The 26,693-nt window shown below is 53.4% G+C and overlaps 1 protein-coding gene across 4 annotated transcripts in view; it reads left to right on the forward strand.

Moving 5' to 3' along the window:
* DGKD (diacylglycerol kinase delta) overlaps positions 1 to 26,693 on the forward strand; it is a 110,405-nt gene that overhangs the window by 76,782 nt on the left and 6,930 nt on the right. For all 4 annotated transcript variants that reach the window (XM_043578205.1, XM_043578206.1, XM_043578208.1 and 1 more), the window contains 18 exons: positions 179 to 287; positions 3,813 to 3,952; positions 5,291 to 5,375; positions 6,515 to 6,609; positions 6,715 to 6,814; positions 6,891 to 7,164; positions 8,369 to 8,515; positions 9,375 to 9,503; positions 10,934 to 11,030; positions 13,943 to 14,053; positions 15,964 to 16,060; positions 16,301 to 16,408; positions 17,499 to 17,612; positions 18,638 to 18,772; positions 19,096 to 19,247; positions 20,699 to 20,810; positions 20,895 to 20,987; positions 21,958 to 22,077. In XM_043578205.1, coding sequence (XP_043434140.1) covers positions 179 to 287; positions 3,813 to 3,952; positions 5,291 to 5,375; positions 6,515 to 6,609; positions 6,715 to 6,814; positions 6,891 to 7,164; positions 8,369 to 8,515; positions 9,375 to 9,503; positions 10,934 to 11,030; positions 13,943 to 14,053; positions 15,964 to 16,060; positions 16,301 to 16,408; positions 17,499 to 17,612; positions 18,638 to 18,772; positions 19,096 to 19,247; positions 20,699 to 20,810; positions 20,895 to 20,987; positions 21,958 to 22,077 — 2,218 coding nt within the window. The remainder of the gene's footprint in view (positions 1 to 178; positions 288 to 3,812; positions 3,953 to 5,290; positions 5,376 to 6,514; positions 6,610 to 6,714; positions 6,815 to 6,890; positions 7,165 to 8,368; positions 8,516 to 9,374; positions 9,504 to 10,933; positions 11,031 to 13,942; positions 14,054 to 15,963; positions 16,061 to 16,300; positions 16,409 to 17,498; positions 17,613 to 18,637; positions 18,773 to 19,095; positions 19,248 to 20,698; positions 20,811 to 20,894; positions 20,988 to 21,957; positions 22,078 to 26,693) is intronic.

The raw sequence follows: 26,693 nt of genomic DNA on the forward strand, positions 1-26,693 counted from the left end.
TGGGCGGCCCTGCGGGCTGAGCCTCAGCACATGTGGGCACGGGCTCCACGAGGCTTATTCATGGCAGGGGTGCAGGTCGGCCTCGAGTGCCGGTGGGGCCTCTCGGGGCAGGACTGACTGGCCGTCATTTGTCCTTTAGAACGCACCTCATTTCTTTGACTTTCTCTTTTCTCTGCAGCTTACGCTTATTCCAGAAGTTTGACACATTCCGGATTTTGGTTTGTGGTGGGGATGGCAGCGTTGGCTGGGTGCTCTCTGAGATTGACAGCCTCAATCTTCACAAACAGGTGCGTGGACGTGGAGGGGCCCAGCCAGGGGAGAGGGATGCTGCGGTGACAGGATGCCCCATGGCCCTCGGCAGGGCACAGCCAAGGGCTCCGAGGGAAGGGCAGGTAGCTTGGTGGCCTCGCAGGGCCCAGGAGCTGTGAAGTGGGGATGGGAACTTCACAGCTAGAAGTACAGGGAACTACCAGAGAGTGTTCCTGTCCCCGGAGGTCCCAGGCAGGAGCAAGTTGGGTGGGGCTGGGGCTGCCATCCGAGGTGCCCCCGCTGGCTTTTGTTGGATGGCGATAGATCTGCTGCCTCGTGCCTCCTGCCAGGGGGGAGGGGGCGGAGGTAGACTTGGGCATCAAGTCGGGACTTAGGATTTTTGTTGTTGTTGTTGTTTTGCTATTAAATTAAAAGTAGATTTTCCTGATTGGAAAAGCGTTCATTGATTTTCCACTCTCTGCTCTGTCATCCTCAACCCACTCCCCAAAGTTAACCACTGCCACTAACGTCTTGAGAACGGTCTTTGAGACCTCCTATCGACACACATACACATATGTATGTGTGTACATAGGGTAGAAGGTCGATGCGGTTTTAATGTAAACACACTCCCATTACCCATGCTGTTCTGTTACTGTGTTTTGCCTTGTGATCCACCTCTGTAAATAGCCCAGCGACGGTTTTCCATCAGGCAGAGCCTTGCGGCTGGGTTAGCTCGCCTACCCGCTCTGGCTCCTCCTCCGTGCCTTAGGCTGCTCCCCACCGGGGCCTCACCCCTTCACGCTCCTGGTGCCACAGAAACCAGCCTTTCCCTTTCAGTGTTGTTCACCTTCTTAGTTTTGCCTAAGTAGACAAGCAAAGATATGTTTTATTTTTATTTAATACTGTTGAAGTCAACATGTGGATTTAAAAAAAAACCTTTTTTTAAATGTTTATTTTTGAGAGAGAGAGAGAGCATGTGTACCTTCAAGCAGGGGAAGGGCAGAGAGAGAGGAAGACACAGAATCCCAAGCAGGCTCCAGGCTCTGAGCTGTCAGCACGGAGCCCAATGTGGGGCTCGAACCCACGAACCGTGAGATCATGAGCTGAGCTGAAGTCGGATGCTCAACCGATTGAGCCACCCAGATGCCCCCAATATACATGGATTTTTAAATGCATCACATGTTCATGTTTTTTGCCTAGTTTCTTTTTTGAAAATTTTTATTTATTTTTGAGAGAGAGAGAGAGAGGGAGGGAGAGAGAGAAAACGAGAGTAGGGAGGGGCAGAGAGAGAGGGAGACACAGAATTGGAAGCAGGCTCCAAGCTCTGAGTTATTAACACAGAGCCTGACGCAGGGCTTGAACTCACAAACCTGTGAGATCATGACCTGAGCTGAAGTTAGACACTTAACTGACTGAGCCACCCAGGTGCCCCTTTTGCCTAGTTTCCTATTGGGTATTTGTCTTTTTTAAATATTTATTTTTTAAAAAATGTTTATTTATTTTGAGAGAGAGAGAGTGTGAGCGGGGTAAGGACAGAGAGAGAGGGAGACACAGAATCTGAAGAACGCTCCAGGCTCTGAGCTGTCCACACAGAGCCTGATGCAGGGCTCAAACTCACTGAACGTTAGATCATGACCTGAGCCGGAGTCAGATGCACAATGACTGAGCCACCCAGGTGGCCCTAAAAAATTGATTTCTAAGGATTGTTATATTAGAGATATAAACTCCTTCTTGGTCATATTTTTCCTAGTTTGTCATTTGCTTTCAGCATAATTTTTTCCCAGATCTTCTACCTGACTTGAGCATATTTTTCAGAGACTTAGCTTTCTCTCCTGACTCTGGTTGAACTTTTTGTGGTCTGTATTTAGCCCTGGGCTCAGGATGATGTTGGAAAGTGGACAGTCTGAACCAGGCCTGTGCAGGTGAATTGCTCAACTCAAGCACATACTGCTCCCTAGTGGTGAAATTGGACTAATACACTTGGCCCAATTTTAAGTTTTGTGACTTCTAGGATTATTTGTAAGTTCATTATCACTAGTCAAGAGGATGGGGGGGGATGGGGGGGGACCAGTCATTTGTTTTCATCCATTCAGAATGCTGAGTTCAGTGAGCATTCAGCTCCTTCGGCTTCTCTGTGGCACTTGGTCAGTCCCTCACTTTCCTGGCTTCCCTGAGACCCCACTCTCACCCTTCTCTTTTTCCTGGCTGCCCTCCTGCCTTCCTAGATGCCTCGTAGTGCCTCAAGCCTGGCATTTCCAGCACCGAGCCTACCACACAGCCCCACCTACCCCTCATTTCTTTCCTTGGAGTCTGAAAATCTCATCCACCAGGCACTCAGGCCGGAAATCTGACAATTGCTCTGGGTTCTTCCCTCGCCCTCCCTCATTTCTAGTGAGTCACTGGGATCATCTGCTACCCCAGAGTGTCTAGGCCACCCACTGTGTGCTGCTGGGTACACCTCAGCTGACCCTGGGCCTCTGTCCGTCTGCTCCTCCACGGGGACCTCCCCCAGGGGCAGTGCCACTCACCACCCCCCCCCCCCCCCCGCATTCCTTGACGCCTCCTTGACTTGAGGATAAAGTCTAGACTTTAACATGGTTATCAGAGCTCCCTGGGTGTGGCTCCTTCTTCCTTCTCTGCTTCCCTGACTTCCTGTCTCCTGACTTGGCAGGCGGGTCATCTCTCCACCTAGAACACCGCTGTGCCTTCACTGCACTGCCTGCTCCTTTTCTCTAAGGCTCCAGTGCCAGGTCCCCTCCTCGTGGCTTGCTGGGCTTCCTTGTTCTCACCCTCGGGCATGCGGGGCCTTCTGTCTGACTTGCTGGCCCTGGCAGGGTGGTCAGGGTGGGTGGCCACAGGCTGTGCTTCGGGAGGACCAATAGCTCTTTCACAGGCTGCGTGGTGGGGCTGGAGGTGGAGATTCTGGGCATCCCGTGTCTGGGGGGCTCCCTGAGACCAAACCGGCCCGATGAGAGTTCCGGGTGGAGGTCGGGCCTGAGCAGTACCCACCATTGCTCGGGGGAGGGTCTGGCGGAAGGCTGTAGGCAGGGCGCTGGCACATGTTCAGGTTTGGGGACCAGACTGTGGGTGCTCTGGCACCTGTTTTTGGTAGAACTTAGAAGCACTGAAGGTGTGTTTAGTGGGGTGAAAGGACACTAGTGATATTTTTGGAAGATGAACTTGGCATTAGTAAGATGTAGTGGATGGAGAGGTGGTGTTGACTCAGAGAATGATTCTCTGTGGGGTTCAGATACTCACAGGGAGGGACAGGACTGTGGCCAGAACAGTGAAAAGGGGAAGGGAGGAGATTTTGGAAATCTACTTCAGAGAGGTCCTAGAGGATTAAGTGTCAGGATGAGAAATGGGTGTGGGAGAGGGTGGGTCAGATGGTTCTGGAATCATCTCTCAGGTTAGAAGATCCCCTGTCTTGTCCAGCGGGCTCTGCCTAGAGCTCGAGCGCCATGCCACTGTAGACGAGACCTCTTGCTGGATTTAACCACCGTTGTAGGTAACCAGAGAAGGAGGATGTTCAATGCTGTGTCTTCTCCTCTGTGTCTTGTCAGTGTCAGCTGGGAGTGCTGCCCCTCGGCACAGGGAACGACCTGGCTCGTGTGCTAGGCTGGGGCTCAGCCTGTGATGATGACACCCAGCTCCCGCAGATCTTGGAAAAGCTAGAAAGAGCCAGCACCAAGATGCTGGACCGGTGAGTGGAGGGCGTACTTGTGCTGAACAAGGCAGGCCACCTTGACCAGGTGTATGTCTTGTCTTGTCTTGTCTTGTCTTGTCTTTTCTTTCATTTTTGAGAGAGGGAGAGAGCGCACGCAAAAAGAAAGGACAGAGGCGGGGGTGGGGTGGGGGGCGGACAGAGGATCTGAAGCAGGCTCTACGCTGATAGCAGTGAACTCAGTATGGTGCTTGAACTCACGAAATATGAGGTCATGACCTGAGTGAAAGTCAGATGCTTAACCGACTGAGCCATCCAGTCGGATGCTTGAATATGGGTCCTGTGCAACTGTTTGTAGAAATTGGACCTGAATGAGGAGTGTTGAATCAGTATGTTGTACACCTGAAACTATCATAACAGTGCGTGCTAATTATACTTCAGTAAAAGACATAAAAAAGTGAAACAGATCTGAGATGTAAATCCTTGCCCTGTCACAGGGAGTTGCGTGAACTTGAGCAGTTTACTCTTCTTGTCAATAAAAGAAAAATAATCCCAGCTCTTGTTGAGAGATTAGAGTTCGTTCATTTGGTCAGTTCTAATATTTTTTTTTGTTGTTGAAAAGAGAAAAAATTGGACCTGAGTAGGAATTCTTTTTTTCTAATAGTTTTTAACTTTTCATCAGATTAAGCAGAAGGTAAAAGCCAACAGAACAGATTAGGAACCGAGCGCTTGTGAGTGGTCCGGTCTCGAGAGGCCTTCAGGGCTTTGGAGAAGGCAGTTCTGCCCCCTTCGGATACCTGTCGGCAGAGTCGCCCTTGTCGCATGGCTGAGTGGTCCCACGTTCCCGTATTGTGTCCCCAGAAGAATCTGAAGTTCTGGGTGACTGTCCTGTGTGGGTTTAAAAATAGTTCGGCATCCTTTTTGAGCGAGCTACTTTTAGTTCTGAGTTAGCTGTGGGGAAGCCTGCTAACTACATGCCTGTGGCGAATTGGTTTCACCGAAAACACTTCGAGGTCTCAGGAAGGATCTGGTAGTTGCGATTCACAGCATGAGTCTGAGCACACGCTCTGGCTGCCCCTGCCACATCCTCTCTCTTTAGGGAGGTGTGTGTGCCTTCGGTGCCTGTGGAGCGCTCACACCCCGGCGAGCTGGCCGCTGGCCGAGGGGTGTTCGCACCCTGCAGAAGGGGAGCCCGTTCCTCGCAGAGGCAGATGGTCGTTTGTGGGATCCCTTTCCCCTCCTTCAGGGATGCTGCGGGGCCTTGTTCGTGAAGGTTGTTGTCAGCTAAGGGAAGGGAGGCAGAGTTGAGAGGAAGGGCGAGCCGTGGGCTCGCCTGGGGGCCGGGCCACCTGCTGAGAGCCGCCTTCGTGTGTGCAGGTGGAGCGTCATGGCCTACGAGACCAAGCTGCCCCGGCCGGCCTCCTCTTCCACCGGCACTGAGGACTTCAGCGAGGGCTCTGAGGTATTTGCTGTCGCGCCCTAACCCCCCGCCCCGGCACTATCTCACCGGCCCGCTCGCCGGTTCTCGCCGCCTCCCCCACCCTTTGGTGATGAGCCGCTCCTTAAAAGTCCTGCCCTAGGTCAGACCCGCAGGGGGGCAGGGGCAGCCCAGGGCTGCGCTGGACCTGAGTGAATCCTGACTGCCTCGCGGGCTTCGGGGTCGCTTGGGGGCTTCCTGGCGCTACCCCAGGGTCTGGGGGCCCTCATGACAGTCTCCTAGGACTTCCTGCTCTTGCACTGGACACTGCCTAGGCTGCGCCCCCACTGCCATTGTCCCCCGCGGGCCCCAGGCGCTCTCTCTAGTCCCACATCCTCTGTGGCCACCCTCCCTCCTGCAGCCCATGCAGTTAGGCTGTGCTTGTTCAGTGTTCAACTCCTCTCTTCATTTTGCGGATTTAACGGTCCCCTCAGGGCCTAGATTTTGCCCAGGCTGGTGCAGCGCGGCGCCCTCGGCTGTGCTCCTCCCCACTCGAAGAGCTGGCGGAGCGGAGAGAACACTCTGCCAAGATTTGTCTCCCCATCGGGAGGGTTAGGGACGTTGGGCTAGGGCCTATGAGCAGAGAACGGTTTGTAGGTTTTGAGAGAGGAAGGATGCACGTGCAAAGACCAAAATAGTTACCGTCTGGCTCGCCCCGGGCTAGGGCCTGTTTGTCGCACAGTAATCCCGCTTCAGCAGGCAGCGCTCAGTGGCGAAGGGGGTAATTTACACTGAGAGAAGGAGAGGGGCCAGGGCCAAGTTCCCAGCCAGAACGAGAAACGTGTTGTCCGCTGTGAATGGAACCTCCGTGAGTGAGGCCTTGCCTGTCCGCCTTGCTGCCGTAAGGGGCTGCGATGAAAGCCTGCAGTGACCAGCACAGGCTGGCCGTGTGGAATCAGACTAAAAGCAGCACGAGCTGTTTGCAGGCTTTTATTGGCGTGGCCTTTTTTGTTAAGATCTGTCTGTCCACAGCTTGGGCAAGCTTTTGAACTCTTTGAGCCGGCACTGGCGAATCTCAGGTTGGCGTGTGAAGTGGACCGAGGCCCCGGGCTGGCAGGGAGAGTGGGCGAGGAACTCACTGGGAGCATTCAGTCACCGCACCCCCTGTCTGGGCGTAATTGCAGGTGCAACAAATCCTCTTCTATGAAGACTCAGTGGCGGCCCACCTTTCTAAAATCCTGACCTCAGACCAGCACTCGGTGGTGATTTCCTCAGCCAAGTGAGTGCCCGGTGGCTTTGGGGGAGCCGGGGGTCCACCTCGCAGGGTGCCTGGTTCCCGGCCAGAACTTTCTCTGAAAGTGTCTTTCCGTGTTTCCTCCCACAGAGTGCTCTGCGAGACGGTGAAGGACTTTGTGGCTCGGGTGGGGAAGGCCTACGAGAAGACCACAGAGAGCTCAGAGGAGTCAGAGGTCATGGCCAAGAAGGTCTGTCCCTGGGCTCCTGGGCGGGAGGGTGTAGGACAGAGAAGCACTCCGCCCCATTCCGTTTGTTTCCCGCCAGTGCTCTGTCCTGAAAGAGAAGCTGGACTCTCTCCTCAAGACCCTGGACGATGAGTCCCAGGCCTCGTCCTCCCTGCCCACCCCGCCTCCCACCATCGCAGAGGAGGTGGAAGATGGAGACGGGGCGGGCAGCGGCTGCGGCTCCACTGGGGAGCGCTCGGTGGGGTCGACGTGCCCCTCTCGGCCGCAGATATTCCGTCCACGGGAACAGCTCATGCTCAGAGCCAATAGCCTGAAGAAAGCCATCCGGCAGATCATAGAACACACAGAAAAAGGTAGTAGGTCGCTTAATGATGAAGTAACTTTCTTAGGCAAGCGCTGGCACTCTCTTTCCCCCCAAACACGGTGACAGACAACCCACTGTGTAGGACGAAACCAGATGCCCAGGGGTCACTGGCAGTACCTTGTTATCCGAGAGCCTGCTGGGGAACATTCTCCCTCTGCACTGCACTCGCTTCTGATGGAAGGACTGGAGGGAGCAGAGAGCGTCCCCAACTGGGGAAGATGCAGACCGGTCCTTGGGTGGGGGTCTGCTCCCTGGAAGGGGCCTGGCCCTGCTGTCACTGCCCCGACCCCGGGCGCAGCTTGGCAGAAACGGGCAGGCGGTGGCCCCAGCGGTTCAGCGACTTTGTGGAGGGGCGGGCCCTGTGGGAGGAGGGCGGGGTCGGGGCCGTGGCTGAGGCTGTCAGCTGAGACATGGAGAGAGAGGCTGGGAAGTGGAGGGCGGGGGTGGGAGGCCGGCGAGCCGGAGGTGGTGGGAGCAGTGGGGGAGCCGTGGGAGCACCGGCACCGTGGGGGCTGATGTGTGGCGGGCGCCAGGCTGTGGTGCCGATGGTACTCGGGGCCTGGCGGCCAGGCTGCTCACTCTATGACAAGCCCGCGAGCGGTGGCGGGGGGGTGGGGACCGGCTGGGTCAGATTAAAGACTTGCCGGCTGGTCACTCCTTTTCTAGACTTGGTTTCTGAGCTTTGAAGGGAACGCTGCAGGCGCACGGTGATGTGGGCGCTTCCTTGCCTCCAGCCGCACTTGGACTGTCTCCTTCTCCGTCTGTGTATGCTCACGTTACCCTCGGAAATCCCACCCCGTTCCCACTCACTCCATCTTTGTCCTCCAGTGAGAATGACGGGTTGTGACCCCGCACCGGTGTGACCCTCAGGCGGAGGCCCCCTTGTCACGTCCCCTCTGGGCACTGTGTGCCCTCACTCCACTCCCCTTCTCCACGTCTTCCAGCCCTCGGCTCTCCCCCTTCTCCCCAGCCCGTCCGCATGGATGCCCAGGTGCCTGGCACTCTTACGGGCACTCGGAGAACAGTGGGGACGGGGTGGCAGTGTCGGGCTGTGAGCCTTCCGCTGAGAGGATATGGAAGAAAGCTCACCGAGTCCAAGAGGAGCCTGTGCACAGCAGGCGCCGTGTCACTAGACGTCGTCGTCTGCGCACTCCGTGGCTACGTGCTTAGCTGTGGGCGTTCTTTCCTTGCAGCTGTCGATGAGCAGAACGCCCAGACCCAAGAACAGGAGGGGTTCACCTTAGGTCTCTCTGAGTCGGAAGAGAGAAAAGACCCGAAGGATGACAGAGTGTGTCCCACGGAGAGCTGTGGGGTTGCCAAGACCAGGAGCCTCCGCAAAGGTACCGGCCGGTCCTGATCCCAGTGCCATCATCAATCAGCCCCTTGGGTTTGCAGTAGTGGGAAAGCCTGCCCCGGAAGTTTTAGGGTGCCTTCTCATAATTGCTTTGGCCACGGGCAGTATAAAAAGTCGCAGACACATGGCCTGTTTCCGTGCACCACCTCCCTGGCCTGGGGGAGACCCAGTGGGACCCCCGTAGGAAGGCGTGCGCTTTCCTCAGAACCTGCTTGTGTACCCCAGACCCAGCAGGGCTCAGGCCCGTGGTCCTTTCTGCGCACCGCGGCTCCCGACCTGGGGCCCAGGCGTTCCTGGCTGCAGCCTCCGAGCTCTGTGCACCTGTGCAGTTTGCTCCAGGCCAGGCTGCCAGGCATTTTGGCCGGGGCACCACCTAGCCCTTTGGGCGCTCTGCCTGGGGATGCTTCTCCCTCCTGGACCGGCCCCCAGCGCAGACTGCCGCTGTGGAGAGACACGGCCTCCCCTCTGTGTGCAGCCCCCTCCCTCATAGCCTGTACCAGCTGCTGGGAGGTGTCTTCCGGAGGGGGGGTTTGCTCTGATCTGCTCTGAGCTCCACTGGGCCCCGCCTGTGACCGGGAGCGAGCCCCTCCTGCCCATCCCAGCCTCGGCTGCACCTGTGTGCCCCCCAGAGGGCGTCCAGGCCCACTTGCCTCTCTGTCCCCCTTCCCGTTCCCCTCCTCTTTCCTCTTGCACACTCCGCAGGGGGCTGACCAGTGGCTGGCAACTGTTGTCCAGTCCCCTCAGCCCTCGGAACGGTCGTTTCTCTAATGACCATTTCCAGTACTCGAGTAATGTTGTGTTTTGGACAGTTTTATGGGTTTGGGTTCTGTTTTATAATTTTATAGTGTCCAGATCCCCATGTGAGAAGCTGATAAGCAAAGGAAGTTTGACACTGGGCAGTTCTGCCTCTCTTCCTCCCCAGTCAGGAAACCGGGATGGGCTGCCCGCACTGAACACCAAGATCCTGTTCTCGAGTGAGTGTCCCCCGTGGGTTGGCCGAGTGTGTCTGTGGGCCGTGCGCGTGGGGCGATAAGCTGCCAACTAGCGAGGTCCAGGATCTGTTGCTTTGGCACTGAGTTGTGAGAATGAATGTGACCGGGTCCCTGTCCTCTAAAAGTTTATATACAGGCCTGTGGCAAACAGACAGGATTCCAAAGTTATGTCGTGGTGTGAAAAGTGCCCTTATTTAGTGTAAAGGGCAGCAAGCACCCATATTGCTGCTTGGGGCCCCAGGAAGATGTTGTTGGGAGGCTAATACCTGAGCTGGGTACTGAAGGATGAGTAGGAGTTCTCCTGAGAAAGAGGGGAGGGGAGGGTTGTGACGGGGAGCCAGTCGAGTCATCCCATCGTTTCTAGCGTGATGGTGGGAGGGCACAACTGGCCACCAGGGGAGTTGGGCACAGTCCACTTTTCTGTCTTTGCCTTCATTTTTCCCAGCATTCCCGGCATAGGGTTGAGGCAGAAGGAAGGAGTAGCACCAGGGGCCGAGATTGCCAGTAAGAGCCCCTTCACCAGCTTCAGGTGACCCCCCGAGGCCTCCTGGGCCTGGCAGAGCCCACGCCATCCACTCCCGTGGTGGTTTAGCAATTTCTTGGTGAATCTCAGTTGAATCGAAAGAAAATTCCAGAAGTCCTTGGGCGACGAGGCTAACGAGGCATATTTGGTTAACCAGAGACATAGATGTTACTGGAAGGGGTGGATTGGCAGAAGGCTTAAAAGCAGGGTTCTGTCTCTGCCTTTAAAACTTAAAAACAGTTTTTTTAATGTTTATTTCAGAGAGAGAGAGAAAGAGCACGAGCAAGAGAGGGGCAGAGAGAGAGAGAGAGAGAGGGAGACAGAATCCGAAGCAGGCTCCAGGGGCTCCAGGCTCTGAGCTGTCAGCACAGAGCCTGACACGGAGCTCAAGCCCATGAACTCTGCGAGATTATGACCTGAGCTGAAGTCGAACGCTTAACCGACTGAGCCACTCAGGCACCCCTGTGACTTAAGGGTGCAGGTTCCTTGAGGGTTCTGGCCACCTGGGGTGTTCCTTGATGTTTCTGTCTCATGAATTTAGCTTCGCGCAGCTGTAGGACTGAACGCTAAGATTACTTGTACTGAGAGATCATTTTGGTGCAGCTTCTTACACGTAATGGGAACCGTCTTTTTAAGCTGTTTTTTGAACTTTTAGGTGATGGTTTCTACTATCTACCGTGTTTGATTTTGCTCCATGAATATGGCTTTATGATGGTGATTTTTGACCTGAAACACTTAGATGTCAAAATTTGGATCTGTTTATACGTTATGTAGAAATATTTAGTCACGATAGTGTTTTAGAGTATGTGTCCCTTAGCCTTGAAGACATGAGCTTCTCTTAATTCATCGAATCCCAACCTGCTGTCTCTTCCTGTTCTCTCCTCTGCAGACGTTCGGGCTGGGATGTCTGGTTCCTTGCCTGGAGGTTCAGTCATCAGTCGCCTGTTAATTAATGCTGATCCCTTTAACTCGGAATCAGAAAACCTGTGAGTATGGGGGTAAACCAGGCGAGCGCGATGTTAAAAGAATGTTGGAGGCCATGAGGCACCTGGGTGGTTCAGTCGGTTAAGTGTCCGACTTTGGCTCAGGTCATGATCTCATGGTTCCTGAGTTCGAGCCCTGCGTCGTGCTCTGTGCTGACAGCTCGGAGCCTGGAGCCTGCTTCAGATTCTGTGTCTTCCTCGCTCTCTGCCCCTCCTTTCCTCACCCTCTGTCTCCGTTCGTCTCTCTCTCTCTCTCTCAAAAATAAATAAATGTTAAAAACAGACGACAACAACAACAACAACAACAAAAAGAATATTGGAGCCCAGAAAATAGATTTGGCATTGGCCAGAGGAATTTGTGTACAGATGACTAGGTTGTCCTTTTCTAGCTTTGGTTAGCTGATAAGGAAAACCTAGAAATGCCTCAGCTAAGAGTCTGGTTGGAAATGTGTGATGGGCATAGCCTGTCCCGGCTCATCCCAGCTTCCCATGAGGTCACGCGTCTATGGCTCCTGAACATCTCTCCTGGTCTGAGGTTTTTGGCAGGTTCAGAAACTCCTGCTGGGAGCTGACTTGGTCCTTGTTCTCACTGCCGCTCTCCCGTACCCAGCTAGTGCTGCGTTGGCACCTTGTCCCGACATCCTTCCTTCCCCCGCTCTGCCCTATTGGTGCTGCAGTGGGCTGAATCTGGGAGATACCGTCCCAGGTTTGCCATCACAGGGAAGAAGTTTCGATGCTGCTCTGTGGGCTGGTGCTGTGTCCTCTGCCCTGTTTCTCAGGTGGTGGGGACTTTGACGAGGCAGTTTAGTGGACTTCGTTCTTGTGTGTATGGAGGCCGTTATGGAGACAAACGGTATTTTGAAAATCTGGTCTTCTAGATTTCCCTTTCTGCTGGTTGATGGCAAGTTCTGGGCAGTGTGGCCGGTGGCAGTGGGTTGCATGTTCCCAATCGCGTGTGTCTGGTATGCTGGGGGAGGGGACAGAAATGCGCAGCTTGCACGGACTCCGTGGGTTCTGAGAGCAGAGCTGGAAGTGTGCAGAGTGGCCGTTTCTGCCGCCCCGATTTGCCAGGGTGGCCTCAGTGGAGTTACCTGCTGCCAGCCTCTGGCCTGCCCGGGCACCTCAGTGTCCCTGTCCCGGGCCCAGCACTGCCTCCTGCCTGCCCCACGGGGCTCTGGTCCTGACGCTCCCTGGTGCCGTTTTCCTTAGGCCAGAGCCGCAGCCTTCCGTGAGCAGCGCACACAGGGCCCCCTGAGCCAAGTATTTCGTTTGTTCCCTTCCCCTGAGACCAGAAGTCCCGCACCTGGCAGCATCGGTGTCTTTTCCTCCTCTCTGCTTCAGGAAGCGGGAGCCTAACCCGGGGAGGCCAGCTGCTCTCCTCCCTCTGCGCAGGGCGGTGTGCTGGGGCTGTAGCTTGGGGCCCCTAGACTTGTGGTCATTCTGCCTTTGCCTGTGGTGGCCCCTGGGGCCTGGCCATCCCCCACTTCCCAGGCCCCTGCGCCCGGTCTCCTCATCCCCCTTCCCCTGTCCCCATGCTGGTTCTGTGAGTTGGACCTGTCCGTTTTCCCAGGACCTGTAGATACTGGTCAGCACGTGGTCGTCTTTTCAGAAAACAGTTTCTCCCTGAGCTTTGTTCTCACTAAGCTGGTAGGCACTCGGATTAGATGTGTCCTAAAAACACGTCCATGTGGTGATGGCTTCCCAGATCAGGCTGCACATGCCTGTTAACCTGAAATTAACCTGAAATTAAGCTGAAACCTCGAGTTCTGACCCCAGACGTGTTCCCTGCAGAGCCCAGGAGTGCCAGGCACGGACTTTCCTCCTTGCTGCTTCCTCTGGGTGGAGGCTCAGGGACTCCTTCCTTCAGCCAGCCTCCTGGAAAGAAAGGAGGGCCCTGGAGCCCCGGTGTGGCCCTGGTGGCCACAGTGATTGCGGGGGAGGCCGAGAAGCTGGAATGAAATGAGTCTCGTGGGCAGCAGACTCGGGAAAGGGCGGTGCTGGCCCCGGGCCTGGGATGCACTGCTCTGATCGGATCTCGGGAAGGAAGGCGTGTTGGGAGGCCTTGGGTTGAAGACGCCAGAGCGCGTGTGCCATAGATATGGTCAGGTTCACACTGCCGGTGGGAGCGCGAGATGGCGCGGCTGCTCTGGGACCCGGTCTGGTAGTTCCTCACAGTACGGTTTCCACGCGGCTCAGAGCACCTGTGGGGCCACGACCGAGGAGTGAGAACATGTCCACGACAGCGTGCGTGTTGGTGCTCACGTGTCTACGGCAGAGTGCTGTTTGGCCATCAACAGGGATGAGGTCCTGAGCACGGATGCGTTCTGAAAACATTATGCTCATGGATTCCGTTTATACGAACCTGGCAGAGTAGGCACACCATGGAGACGGCAGATCTGAGTTGCCAGGGCTGGTGGGGGGGTTTGGGAGCTGATGGCGAAGGGCTGTGGACTTGCTGTTGGGGTGATGAGATGCCCTAAAATGCATAGTAGTGCACAACCAAATATGTTAAGAATCACCGAGTCCTGGGGCACCCGGGTGGCTCAGTCGGTTAATGTCCAACTTCCGCTCAGGTCATGTTCTCACGGTTTGTGGTTCGAGCCCCGCGTCGGGCTCTGTGCTGACAGCTCAGAGCCTGGAGCCTGCTTCGGATTCTGTGTCTCCCTCTCTCTCTGTTTCTCCCTCGTTCATGCTCTGTCTCACTCTCTCAAAAATAAACAAACATTAAACAAAATTTCAACCAAATATCAGAGTCTTAAGTTTTAAGTGGGCGCCTCCGGCAGTATGTGAGGTTGAGCCTCAGTAAAGCTGCTACTGAAGGAAAAGCCATGAGTTTTGCCCTCAGGGAGAAATGCTTGGAGGGGGAGGCTGTGAAGCCACCTGCGGTTCTCATGGGTCCGAAACCCCCTTTGCAGAGAGTATTACACGGAGAAGTGCGTCATGAACAATTATTTTGGCATCGGCCTGGATGCGAAGATATCCCTGGACTTCAACAACAAGCGTGACGAGCACCCAGAGAAGTGCAGGTAGGCGGTGTGGCGGGCTTGTGTGCACACTGCTCCTTCGTCCTCGCTTCCCCTTCCGGGTAGCGAGGGAACCGCTAGAGTCAGCGAGGCAGTGGGTGTCCAGAGCGCGGAGGCAGAAGGCACATGTGAAAACCAGGTGCCTCGTTGTTGGAAAGAGAGGTGCTTGCACGAGATGTGGGTGGGACCAGGCTGGGGGTCTGGGAGGCCAGCCTGGAGGGGGGTTCCAGCCCTCAGGGTTGGTGTGGTCGAGTGACTGCCGTCAGTCAGAAGGGTCTGCGTCGTAAGTCGTGGTGGTGCTGTAGAGGGACAGGTGACAAAGTGTGCTAGGAGGGTACTGTGCCAGGTACGTGGGACCCCGGCGGCGTTGGGGGCGGCCCGGCTGCCTCCCCACCACACCCACGAGGAGAGACCCCTCTGTAGGAAGACAGCCACGTGAGAGGCCCGAGGGGTGTCCTTGGGGATGTTCCTTTTTTCCCCCTAAATGACGTCTACTCATCCCTCCCCGCCTTGGGAGGGGATGCAGAGAAATGGGCAGCTTCCTCCTGGGTTGAGGTGGAGATTCCGTCTCCCCTGGGAAAACACGAGAAGTGAAGCAGGGAGTTAGCGTCTCCCACCCCACCCTTCAGTAATCACCTGGAGGAGGAGACCGTTCGGCTTTGACATTCTAGAACTGGCAAAGGAGAAGCTGATGTGCAGTTTGGCCAGAGACAGCCGCTGATGCAGGAGTCGGGGCCCCTTGCTGGAGAGCCTACAAACTTGTTTGTCGTCCCATCTCGTCCATGTGCCCCCTGCTTCCTTGGTGCCGTTGTCATTTGGAAGGGGACGCTGGGAGAGCTGGGTGGGAGGGGCTCACACACCTAAGGAGTTGCCCTGGTGATCACCCAGGTGCTCTGTAGGTGCAGATTTCTCAGAAAACAAAATCAAGCTTAAGAATTCAAGAAACCTTTGAATGCTGGGGTTCTTGAGTGGAGGAAAGTGTCTCAGAAGCCCCCCAGGGGCATCTCTGTTGTCCAGCACATGATGGCGAGCCCGACTCCTTTAAAAAGGCCCCTGTTAGTTCAAAAATAACTGAAAAGGCATGAAAATGCGTGCAATTTAACAGAGTAAGATAGTGAGTGACAAAGCCACGTGCAATACATTTTTAGAACTGTGGGCCCCTGCTAGGATAATCCCTGAGTTTGTATCAAGAGCTTTGAAAAGGTCTAAGAGGAATTCCATTTCTACGAGTCTATCCTAAGAAGTAACGAAACATTTGCAAAGAGGTGTGTGCAAAGGGGCCACTGCCATGTGACTTACGGAGCCTGGGACTGGGAACTGGCTGGGTCCAGTCACAGGGATTAAGTGGACAAGGGCCCGTAGGGAAAGGCCCCGCTGTGATCAGTCCGGCGTCTGGACGCAGGGTGCAGGGCCAAGTGAGCAGAGTCGGTCAGCAGACTGTAAACTGGCTGTTTCCCCTGTGAGTCAAAGACTTAGAAAAGACTGAAGAAATACACCAAAGTTTTTACCATCAGGACGCACAGCTGTGGGGATTAGGAGGATTTTTTTTCTCCTTTGTGCTTTTTTGCACTTCCCAAATTTTCTATGCTAAGCATAATTTTCTAGCTGGAAAAAAAATCATTATCGGTTTTTTGTGAGGTTCTGTAATGTCTTTTTTACCTTTTTAGGTAAAATTACTTTCTTGGGAATGTTACTTTTCAGCAGAATTTTCTATCACTAAACGTCTCTTTATGCACATCTCACATCGGCACATAATGAGGAAATGCCCTTCCTTATTGAGATGTCGGGGCTGTGAGTGGTTGCCGAGTCTGACTGCTGTGTGATGGGACGTCTTCCTGCGGCTGCGGTGGTGGCTGCCGTTAGCTGTATAAAGAGAGCGGGGGTCCTGTCACTTCTTTGCTTTCCACCTCCAGGAGCCGGACCAAGAACATGATGTGGTACGGAGTTCTTGGAACCAAAGAGCTGCTGCACAGAACCTACAGGAACCTGGAGCAGAAGGTCCTGCTGGAGGTGAGCAAGAGGGTCTCCTGCAGGCAGGCCAGGGCCCGCCTGGTCTCCTGTGAGCCCCTCTCCTCGCTGGGTGTGGGGTCCCGCTGCCCTGAGGTCCCTCAGTGAGAGCCCAGCTGTGGTGGTGGCCTTCTCCGCCCCGGGCGGGCGGGCGGGCGGGCGGGCGGGCGGGCTGCTGGTGAAGAAGGACCAGGTTGATGCTGTCATTCCCTTGTTTCCTTCTCCGGCATTTCTGCCGCACAGTGTGATGGGAGACCCATCCCACTCCCCAGTCTCCAGGGGATTGCTGTCCTCAACATTCCCAGCTATGCCGGAGGGACCAACTTCTGGGGGGGCACCAAGGAGGATGATGTACGTATGGGGGTTCTGGGTGGCCGGGCCCAAGCTGGGTGTGGGTAATCCCTTCAAGGAGTGTCCATCACTTCAGGCCCTGATGGAGCCTTCTGGCTCTTGGGGCTCTGAGGGTGGTGCGGAGGTGTGGGTAGAACTCCTCCCTTGTGCGGGTGGTCAGAGGACAGTGGAGAACGAGACAGAGATGGTCCCCCGCTCGTGAGAAGAGAGGCCGGGCAGGACAGATGTGGTCAGGGGCACAGGTGTGATGCCAGCAGCCAGGCCCGACTCCGATTTGGGGTGGTCTGGGCAGACTTCTCAGAGGAGGGGACATCTGCACTGAGACCTGAAGGGAGACGCAGGATTGGCCGGGTCCGGTCAGGGGAGGGTGCAGAGGCTGTTCCAGGTAATTGCTGGAACAGCACATGTGAAGGCTTAGCGGGGAGACGGGTGTGGAGGAAGCTCTCTGACGGCGTGCAGTGGGCGGAGTGCAGACAAGTCCGAGCCCACGTGGGGTTGTGTAATCCACGGAAGAAGTCTGGGATTACTCTTAACTTTGGAAAGTGTTTGCTTTTAACCACGGATGCAGCTTCCATTGTACGTAATAGCTAACAAAATAATGAACGTGAACTGCGCACTCAGGATGTTCTGGTTGCCGGGGTGCCGGGCTGGCTCAGTGAGTGGAGTGGTTTGATCTCGGGCTGTGAGTTTGAGCCCTACATTGGGTGTAGAGATTACTGAAAATTAACAACGAGAAAGATGTTCGGTTGCCGTTCTAAGCACTGTGCGTGCATTAACTCAGTCCTCTTGAGAGCCTCTCGGGGAACACGTAATTTTATCCAAAACCGAGGATGAGAAAATTAAGTACCTTGCTCAAGGTCACACTGCTAGAAAGTGGCAGATCAGAGATTTGGTCCCAGGCAGCTGGTTCTAGTCAAGGTCTCACTAGAAACCCCCTCAATGACACAGTCACACCACAGCTGCTTCTCAGGACACACCAGCCGAGTCGTGCACCTATCTGTAACCAGAGCAGCAGCCCCGAGAGTGAACAACAGAGGGCTGTGCAGGGAGGTTTGGAGCAGGGGTCAGCTCCTAACACTGGCCCTTTCAGACTTTTGCAGCTCCGTCATTCGATGATAAGATTCTGGAGGTGGTCGCTGTATTTGGCAGTATGCAGATGGCCGTCTCTCGCGTCATTAGGCTGCAGCATCACCGAATCGCCCAGGTATCGGCCGTGGGCCCGCAGGTGGGAGGGACGTGGGAGGCAGCGTGGCTCACGCATGTTTGGAGAGGCCGGGCCTGGCCCAGAACCAGTCTCCTCTGTCAGCAGGCTCCTGCTGCACAGAGCCCGGGAGAAGGGGTGCTTTTCCAGGACCGCCCACGGCCCCACCTGCTGTATTTGACAGTTAACAAACACTCTTACAAAACGGGGGCCAACTTGAATCCTGCCTGAGCCCCCCTGCCGTGACTTTCTCTGCGGGTGCCAGCCGTATTGAGGTGGGATGAGATGAGACAGGCCCCACTGAACTCGGCTCGTGGCTGCAGCTTTCGGGAGCTGCATCCTGAGTTTGGGAATGGAGGCCGAGCCTACGGGAGTGGTGGAGAAAGTGTGGCCTCGCCTGGCTGGTCTGAGGCCCACCTGGAGAGGGGAGAAGGGGAAGGGGCTTCCCTGCTACTGGTGATGGGCTGGGGAGGGCAGTGTTCTTAGGCACAAGGAAGCAGGGAGGCTGATTCCCTAGCCCACCCAAGTCCCAGGCTGTGATGTTACGGCCCTTCCTGCCTCAGTCTGTCCCTGCGGAGCGTAGGGTGTTTGAATTTTATGATCAAACTCTTTGGCAGTGTTCTCTGTTGAAAAGAGAAACAGTACATCGCTGACCACTTGTTGGGACTGGTTTACCCTGTTCTGGGAGTGTTTGCACTTGAGCAGGGCCCCGTGGCTCTTGCCGGTCGTGAGTCCCCACCCTGGGCCTGGTGCTCGTGTCTGACCACCGAGGTCTCACTGCGGTCACAGATGCCGTGCTGGGTGAGGGGATGGTGGGGAGGGACAGATCCTTGGGCTTCATGAGCTGTGCCCTGGACAGGGATGCTCTGGCCGCAGTGGTGGTTGGCCGTGAGCACGGCGTCACCCCAGATGTCAGCTGGCTCGTGCAGGGGCGTGTGGGACAGGAAGGCTCCTGCAGGGCTGAGATCTAGCGCCTTAGCTCCTTGGTTCAGCGCGGCGCACGAGTCACAGCTGTGGTGGTTTCTCAGTGTCGCACGGTGAAGATTTCCATCCTGGGGGATGAGGGCGTACCTGTGCAAGTGGACGGAGAGGCCTGGGTCCAGCCTCCAGGATACATTCGGATCATCCACAAGAACCGGGCTCAGACGCTCACCAGAGATAGGGTAAGAAGGGCTGCGTGCGGAGACCCAGAGGGACTCACCTGTGTGAGTCCGGGGCTCACCTGCAGGCACACCTGTGCACCTCCTGTCGGGAGACCTGGAGTTTCCAGTGTTTTGTTCTGGGAATTTGCTTTTTTCAGACGCAGAGATTAAGTGAGCAGGGGTGTAATTTCCAGGACGATTCGCCCTCCTCGGTGTAAAAAAGAAGTCTGTGTCTCCTTTTCTGGCTGTCGTCCAGCTGGTGTCCCAGCAGCGTTTGCGGTTGAACACGTGCTCGCCTCTTGAGAGAGGGTCGCACAGTGTGACACCAGGTTTCCGTGCCCTAGGCGTTTGAGAACACCCTCAAGTCCTGGGAAGACAAGCAGAAGTGTGAACTTCCTCGCCCTCCGTCTTTCTCTCTGCACCCGGAGATCCTGTCTGAGGAAGAGGCCACGCAGATGGACCACTTCGGGCAGGCGGCGGGAGCCCTCATCCACAGGTGGGCCCTCGCCTTCCCTGCCTGCTGGGCCTCCCTCCGGGTCTTCCTTGGGCCGCCACCGCCGCCTCGAGGGCCCGGCTGGGGTTTCCGCTGGCCCTCGGGTGGGGTTTATTTCGCGTGACTTTCCGAGATCGCTCGGGGTGTATGTAGAGGAGGCCTAAAACCCCCAGGCGTTTTCAGAGCCAGCTCACAGATTTTAAAACCTATCCCGAATTCTTCAGAATCGCTCACTTACTGCCTCTTCTCCTTTATCCCAGACAGCAGGTTTGTTATTAAAACACCTTGTAGGTATTTAAAAAACAAAAAAAGACAACAGCCAGAGGCATTTCCTGCTCTTACTCTGCCTTGGAGAAGTGGCTCCTGGGACCATGAGACTTGGAGCACAGAGGTCCCTCTGCCCCTCTCCATCCTCCCCACCTCCCCGGTGTGCCTGCTGCTGGCCTGCCTCACTCCAGAGGGGTCTCTCGGCCGCCACATCCTGCCATCTTCGGTGGTGCCATTTGTGGCTTCCTCTTCCGCTGTCCTCGCCGGGAGCATCGCTGCCCTGCGGGCTCTGGGCTCTGTGCGCCCTTTGGGGCCATTCCCCTGCCCTTTCCCCAGGCGTCAGGCTCTTGGCCCGCGGCTCTCCCGGGAATGCTGTGGGCACTTCTGGTTCTCGGGGTCCTTCTGGGTCCCCCGAGAGCACGCCCCGTGCTGAGTTCTCTGTCTGGAGCAGCCAGCGCCACTTTTGCAGCCCCCGTTCCCGTGACCAAATCAGTATCCGGGCCTGATGGCTTCGCTTCTTACACTTTTTCTCGGTTCCTTGGTGTGCCACCCGCTTCTGGCTTCCTTCTGTCTTTGTTCTCGTCCCCTCAAAGCCTGTGGCAGCCCCGCCGATGGCGCCCTGCATCTCACTGTCTTGTTTGAAGACTGGCAGCTGCTCCTCGTTTTCCCCAGGGCAGGACGAGTGGTTCCCTGGCCAGCTTCCCTGGCTCTCATGCTCCGTCTGACCCTGTCACCGCCCCCTCCCTGCCCGTTTGGGTCCCTTGGACAACAGGCTGCTGCCTGTGGCTACTTCCTGGGATCTGAGCTGTTTGAAGCAGGATGGTCCCCACAGGGGAGGGTCCTGTCGTTCCCACTTACAGAGTGGGGCAGGCCAAGTCCCCTCTCACAGACGATCAGCTGCCAGCTTGCTATTTTACAGGGTGTGAGTCTCATTCTGGGGATTTTCCTCCCTCGTCAAGTTTCTGGAAAAACTTGGATTTCGATGTCATGGTTCCCGTTTAAGACCTTCTCTGTTTGCCATCGGTGAGGGAATGCCGGTCGGGGTCATCCTGTGCTCGTTCTCATGGCTGGGCTGTGTCTGCATTGGCCCTCTGGGCCGAACCTGGGTCCGTGTTCGAGTGAGGTGACGTCGTAGGCTGCCCCTTCGCCTGCTCTGATGAGTGCCATGTCTCTCTGTCTTTCTCTAGTATCCGGGAGATAGCTCAGTCCCATCACGACATGGAGCAGGAACTTGCCCACGCCGTCAATGCCAGCTCCAAGTCCATGGACCGGGTGTACGGCAAGCCCAGAGCCACAGAGGTGCCTGTGCTTTTCAGGTCTCGCTCCCTGGGAGTCCTGTAGCCCTGGGCCCTTCTACATGGTTGTCGTTCTGGTTCCTCTCAGGGGCTGAACTGCAGCTTTGTCCTGGAAATGGTGAATAACATCAAAGCTCTGCGCAGCGAGACCGAACTGCTGCTGGCTGGGAAGATGGCCCTGGTAAGCTGGGGCAGGCTGGCCTCGCGCTTTGCGTGCAGTGACCGTTGTGGTACCCAGGGCAGCACGTTTTAGTCTAGAACTCCTGGCCGGGGGAGTTCTAAACTCAGTGTAGGAAGGGGCCTTGGAGGTCATCCGATCTGGCCGTATGGTTGGTTCTCAAACAAACTCTCTGGCCACATCTCAACCACGTCATCTCTGGTGTGTTAGACTTCTGTGGACAGGACCGCCTTTGTCGCTGTGCTCAGAATTCTGCCTTAGAAATCTGCAGGTGTGGAGCCATCTGCCTGCGACCAGGCACGTGGGCCTTGTTCTGAGACACGCGGCACTGTCACCCTTCCTCGTTCAGCCCTGCGGACCTGGCGAGGAGTCCGCCCTGGGCGGGCAGGCAGGTCGGGTCTCACTGAATCGCAGAAGCCAGAATAGGGAGGGCCTGAGGGAAGGTCTGGCCAGCCTTCTTGCTTCAAAGATGAGGACGTGGAGGCCAAGGAGGTGGGGCGACCTGCTGAAGATCACACATCTGGAGAACCACCCCATCCTCTGCTCTTCATCCCCAAATACTCTGCTTTTTTGGGTGTGACAGCCGCCCCTTTGCCGCCTGCTAGCATTCCCTGCACTCTGACATGGGCCCGCTGGGCCTGTCCTCTTTCTGACACAGGGGTCCCCAGGTCAACCAAAGTAGGCGAGACGTCAGCTCTGCCATTGCAATTTTCAGACAAGCTTGGTTCATTCCGCTCTTTACGAGAGGAGAGTTTTAGTTCCTGCATCTCAGCCTACTTAGAAGGAGAGCTTCTGAGCTTGGCCCCTTAGCCAGTGCTGTGTGACTGACTTTCTGTAGGAGTTCTTGTAAGGACTCTCTGAGACAAACAGACCACTTCTGCTGGAGCAGCCTGCACGCCTGCATGGGGGCTTTGCCGTGGCCCCAGCTCCTCACCGCCGATAACCAGCTGTGTTTCTTTTCTGCCCGGAGCAGCAGTTGGATCCCCCTCAAAAAGAGCGGCTTGGGGCCGCTCTTGCCGAGATGGACCAGCAGCTCAGGAAGCTGGCGGACACCCCCTGGCTGTGCCAGCCCGTGGAGCCCGGTGATGAGGAGGTAAGGGGGTCCTGGGGCTTCAGCTTGGGCACCGCGGGATGCAGTGGCTTTCCCTTCAGTACCTGTAATCACCGTGACCTGTGTGGCTTTGAGATTAAGTTGGTGGCCATCTTGCAGCCCCTGATAAGGCTTCTCAAGACTCCTCTATTAAAACGCCGTGGAGGCGTGGAAAAAGACTGGCAGCGAGAAGGTTGGGAGTTAGTACTGAGCATAATCCTTGATGACTGGGGCACTCGTCATCCTCAGAAACAGAATGGCAGGGCTGGCCAGGAAGTCCCTAGAAGGCTGAGCCTGGCCCCGCTGTTTGCCCCTGGTGCGAAGACACGTCGGTTGGATAAATGGCAGCGTCTTAAGTTTGTCGTCGTCAGGGATGGAGTCGGTGTGTTTCGCTCACAATCACGTTTTTGTTTTGCACGTATTTAGAGACTCCAGCTTGTCATAGGTCCTGTAGCCAGGACAGACAGGACCCCAGGCATATGGCAGCCTGGGATGTTGTTGCCTCCTGCAGCAGGAGGATAGGCAGGAAGAGCCCCGGAGAGGTGCTTGTTGGAGGGTCAGTTTTGTGGGCAGCATCCTGATAAAGACGAACCGTGGATTGCCTTTCTTCTCAGGGGTAGAGCAGAGGTGGGCCTGGAGAAAAGTTCATCCTAGGCTAGGGTTCTGCAGTCTTGCCAGAGAAGTAACTGTTAGACGTTACACGTCTGGCACTCCTATCTCCAGTTTTGTTTGTTAGAACCTGTTGGCAGCAGTTAGGTGATGGTACAAAGGAAAGTTCCAACAGTCTGTCCTGCTCTGCTCTGAACATGCAGGCATTTGTTGACAAATGCAGAGGACATTTTGGTTTAAAGGGATAGGCCAAGCTCATCAAAATTAGTTAAATTGTGAATTATAAATACAAAATTTTCATTTAAAAGAAAATTCCTCAAATAATAATATATAAAATAATAGATGTAATGATAACATAGCCTGTAGTTCCAGACTAAGTTACCAAAGCCGGTGAAGTGGACAGTGAGATGGGAGGCTGGGAAGAAGACAGGGACAGAGGAATGAAGGCAGTTAAATTCCTTTAAGGTGGAAGGTTTAAAAAAAAAGTTCTTGACTTTGATAATTAGGGAAATGCAGAGTTAGTAATATCTTTAAAAACTTAAAGGTAGTTTCTAACAGAATTGAAAAGGTGTATGTTTTTCCAAATCAGTTTTCTAAAAACAAAAACAAGATATAATCTACATTGTGAAAAAATAAGAGGCCAATAAAGATGTAGCTAACAGTGTAAAAGATAAAAAATGGTGTAGCTTCTCCTCTGAAAACCAAATTATCATAAGATTGTGTTAAAAAGGAAATCTAACCATATACCAATCACAAGAGCCTAATTTTCTCTCCCTACCCCCAGCAAAAACTTAGACACAAAAAGATCAAAACAATTTCAAGAAAACACATAAAATCTGAAGTTACAATATTAATATAAAAATAGAATTGCAATAAATGATAAAAACCGATCACTTGATATTGGCAAAATATATTTTTATAATAATAACATTTATTTTTGTCTTCTTGATCTATCAGTTATTTCTAAAGTCTCTGACCGTGAATGTAGATAGCTCAGTTTACCCTTGTGGTCTTATTTTTGCTTTCTGTGTTTTGAGGCTATATTATTGGCTGCATATAGATTTTATCATTATGTAAAGACCCTTGGTAATTGTTTTTAAGTTTACTTGTTTGGTATTTTCATCTTTATACTTTTACTTTCAAGCTTTATTTGTAGTGTCTCTCTTATAACTAGTGTATTGTCAAATGTTGGATTTTTATCCAATCTGTTATTTTCTGTTTTAACTGGAATGTTTGGTCTATGTATATTTATTGTGATTATTAATGTATTTATATGTGTATTTTGCCATATTTTGTGTTCTGTATTCTTTTTTTGTTTAATTTCTCCTTTTTGATTGAGAAGTCTCTCCTTCCTCCTACACAACTCTCTTTGTCCCCTCTAGTAGTTTGGAAATATATACTGTCTATTCTTTTAGTGACTACCTTCCAAATTTTAATTTATATAAAATCTGTAAAGCAAAAACTTCTTGAAATGAGAGAAAGGGACAGAAACCAAACTGTAGTGTGGACCATCACTACCAGTCCATGATTAATGAAATAAATTATAGCATATGAACAACAACAAAAAAAACTTGGAAAAATATGTATGTATAGAACATATATATCATGTGTCTACAGAGAGAGAACTTTATACTCTGTAAAGAGGGCATATATTTTTTCGTGTTGCCCATAGGACATTAAAAAGTACTGACAGTAGGAATCTCTTTGTTATTCTAGAAATTGAGAGGGAGCGTTTAGAAACTTTTAGGCAATTAACAGAATTATATTTCTGTTGAAAATAATAAAAAATTGAGGTTTATGTTTTATATGTCCTTTTTCGGTTTCATTTTTTTAGTAGTTTATTTTATTGCATTTCATGGGAGTACCAGTCCACTGTGGCCTGGAAATTGTTAAAGTTGGTTCCTTTCCAAGAGTGGTTTCAGCAGCCCAGTGCTGGGCCACCAGGTACCATAGCCGTCAGCTGTGGGCCCTGTGTTCCCACGCCCTGCCCGTGGTGGGCAGCTCCCCCTCTCCGTGCAGATTCCCTCTGAAGACAGCAGAGGGCTAGGATTTTCCTTGGTTCGTGGGCACTGTGGCTGCAGGAGGCTCGTGGCCTAGTGCCTGGTTGCAGGGTGACCAGTCAGCTTGGTTTGTTTGGGGACTTTCGGGTCTCAATACTAAAAGCTCTTATTTCACGAACTGCGGTTCCAAAGCTTCAAACATAAAAATGTTTCAAAACAAATTATCACCAAATGTACAGCCACTGCAGAAACAAAGCAGCGTGAGTCCCCCCCCCCCCCGCCCCCACCCAGAGGTCTGACCTAATGAGTCCTTCAAGCCATGTCTGTAGGGGCCCTGGTTTCTAGGGTTCCTGGTTGTGAGCTCATGAGACGGTGCAGAGTAACAGGCGGGAAGTTGTATAGATGACTCCAGGGGCAGGTTTAGCTGTAAAACCAGAAACCCTCTGGAGCTGGCCAGGGCAGAGCAGGGAGGGCTGGGGTAGTGTTCCTGCAGGCATTCATCTTGTGTGGCCCAAGGTCGAACCTGCAGCCAGGTGTCCTGGGAAAGAAAGGAAAACCACGCTTGCTCCTGGGGCCTTCTGGGCCTCCCAGGGCTCCTGCCTTCTCCGGCCTTCTTTGCCGGCTGCCGTTTGGCTCCGCGTTCCCGCCCTGTGGGACTCCGGCTCTGGGGTGGCGTTCAGTGGGCAGAGAGAAGCAGGGGCAGGGCACGGTGCCACATTTCTACTGGCATAAAAATAGGAAAATTATTTATTTGAGAGCAAAAAAAAGTTGACAACTCTGTGAGCTAGTTCTTTGAAAGTACTGACCCCTGAATAATACGGTTTGAACTGCGTGGGATAGTGCAGTACTGTAAATGTATTTTCTCTTATGATTTTCCTAACGTTCTCTTTTCTGTAGCTTTTTAGTAAGAAAACAGTATATAATACATGCAAAATATGTGTTAATCAGATCATTCAGACTCTTTGGGGAGTCAGAAGTTACACTGGAGTTTCAGTTTCGTGGGTGGGGGTTGGCTCCCGTAACTTCTACGTTGTTCAGAGGTTCCCCGTAAAGTGCAAGAAATTAATTAGCCTGTGGCAAATATAATCAAGGAAAGTTTGAAAAAATGAAGTGATAAAGGTCATGTAAGAATAGATAAAATAAATCAAGTTATACTATCTTCAAAGAAATGCTAATTTAAAAATCTTGATGAAACTGTTGAGTCTTCAGGAAAAATTTAAACTATACAGATTGAAATCTGAAGACATTTTAAAAAGAATAGCCACAGGACAACTTGAAGAAATAAGTATCATCTGCAAAAGAAAAATGTCAAGGAATGTGTGATTTCTATATATAAGGAAGAGTGTCAAAGCTAGGAAACGATGGACATTGTTCCAGTTCTTTTTTTAAATTCTTAAACGCGTAAGATTTACCAGATTTGGGGTGCCTGGGTGGCTGAGTTGGTTAAGCGTCTGACTTCAGCTCAGGTCATGATCTCACGGCTCATGAGTTCGAGCCCCACATCGGGCTCTGTGCTGACAGCTCAGAGCCTGGAGCCTGCTTCGGATTCTGTGTCTCCCTCTATCTCAGCCCCTCCTCCACTCACACTCTGTCTCTCTCTCTCTCTCTCTCCCCCTCAAGAATAAATAAACATTAAAAAAAATTAAAAAAAAAGATTTTCCATATTTGTTGTTTTTAGGTGTATGGTTTAAGTAGCATTAAGTATGTTCACAATGTTGTGAAGCAAATCTTTGAAACTTTCAAACAGTTCATTTTTTTAAAAGCTTAGCACATCTGATTTCAAAATTCAGGAGATTATTATCAGGAGATTGGTAAGAATAATTTCTTTAAGTCAAATAATTGAAAGCAGTTCTTTATAAAATTATCAGGAGATTCGTAAGAATAATTTCTTTAAGTCAAATAATTGAAAGCAGTTCTTTATAAAAGCTTTCCGGCTGGGACGTGCACAGGGATTGAAAGGCCATCCCCCCCACTCCTGAAGTGGGAAGTGCTTGATTTCCAGGGGATCCT

Source organism: Prionailurus bengalensis, chromosome C1, assembly GCF_016509475.1.
Source record: "Prionailurus bengalensis isolate Pbe53 chromosome C1, Fcat_Pben_1.1_paternal_pri, whole genome shotgun sequence".
NCBI classification, from domain to species: Eukaryota; Metazoa; Chordata; class Mammalia; order Carnivora; family Felidae; genus Prionailurus; species Prionailurus bengalensis.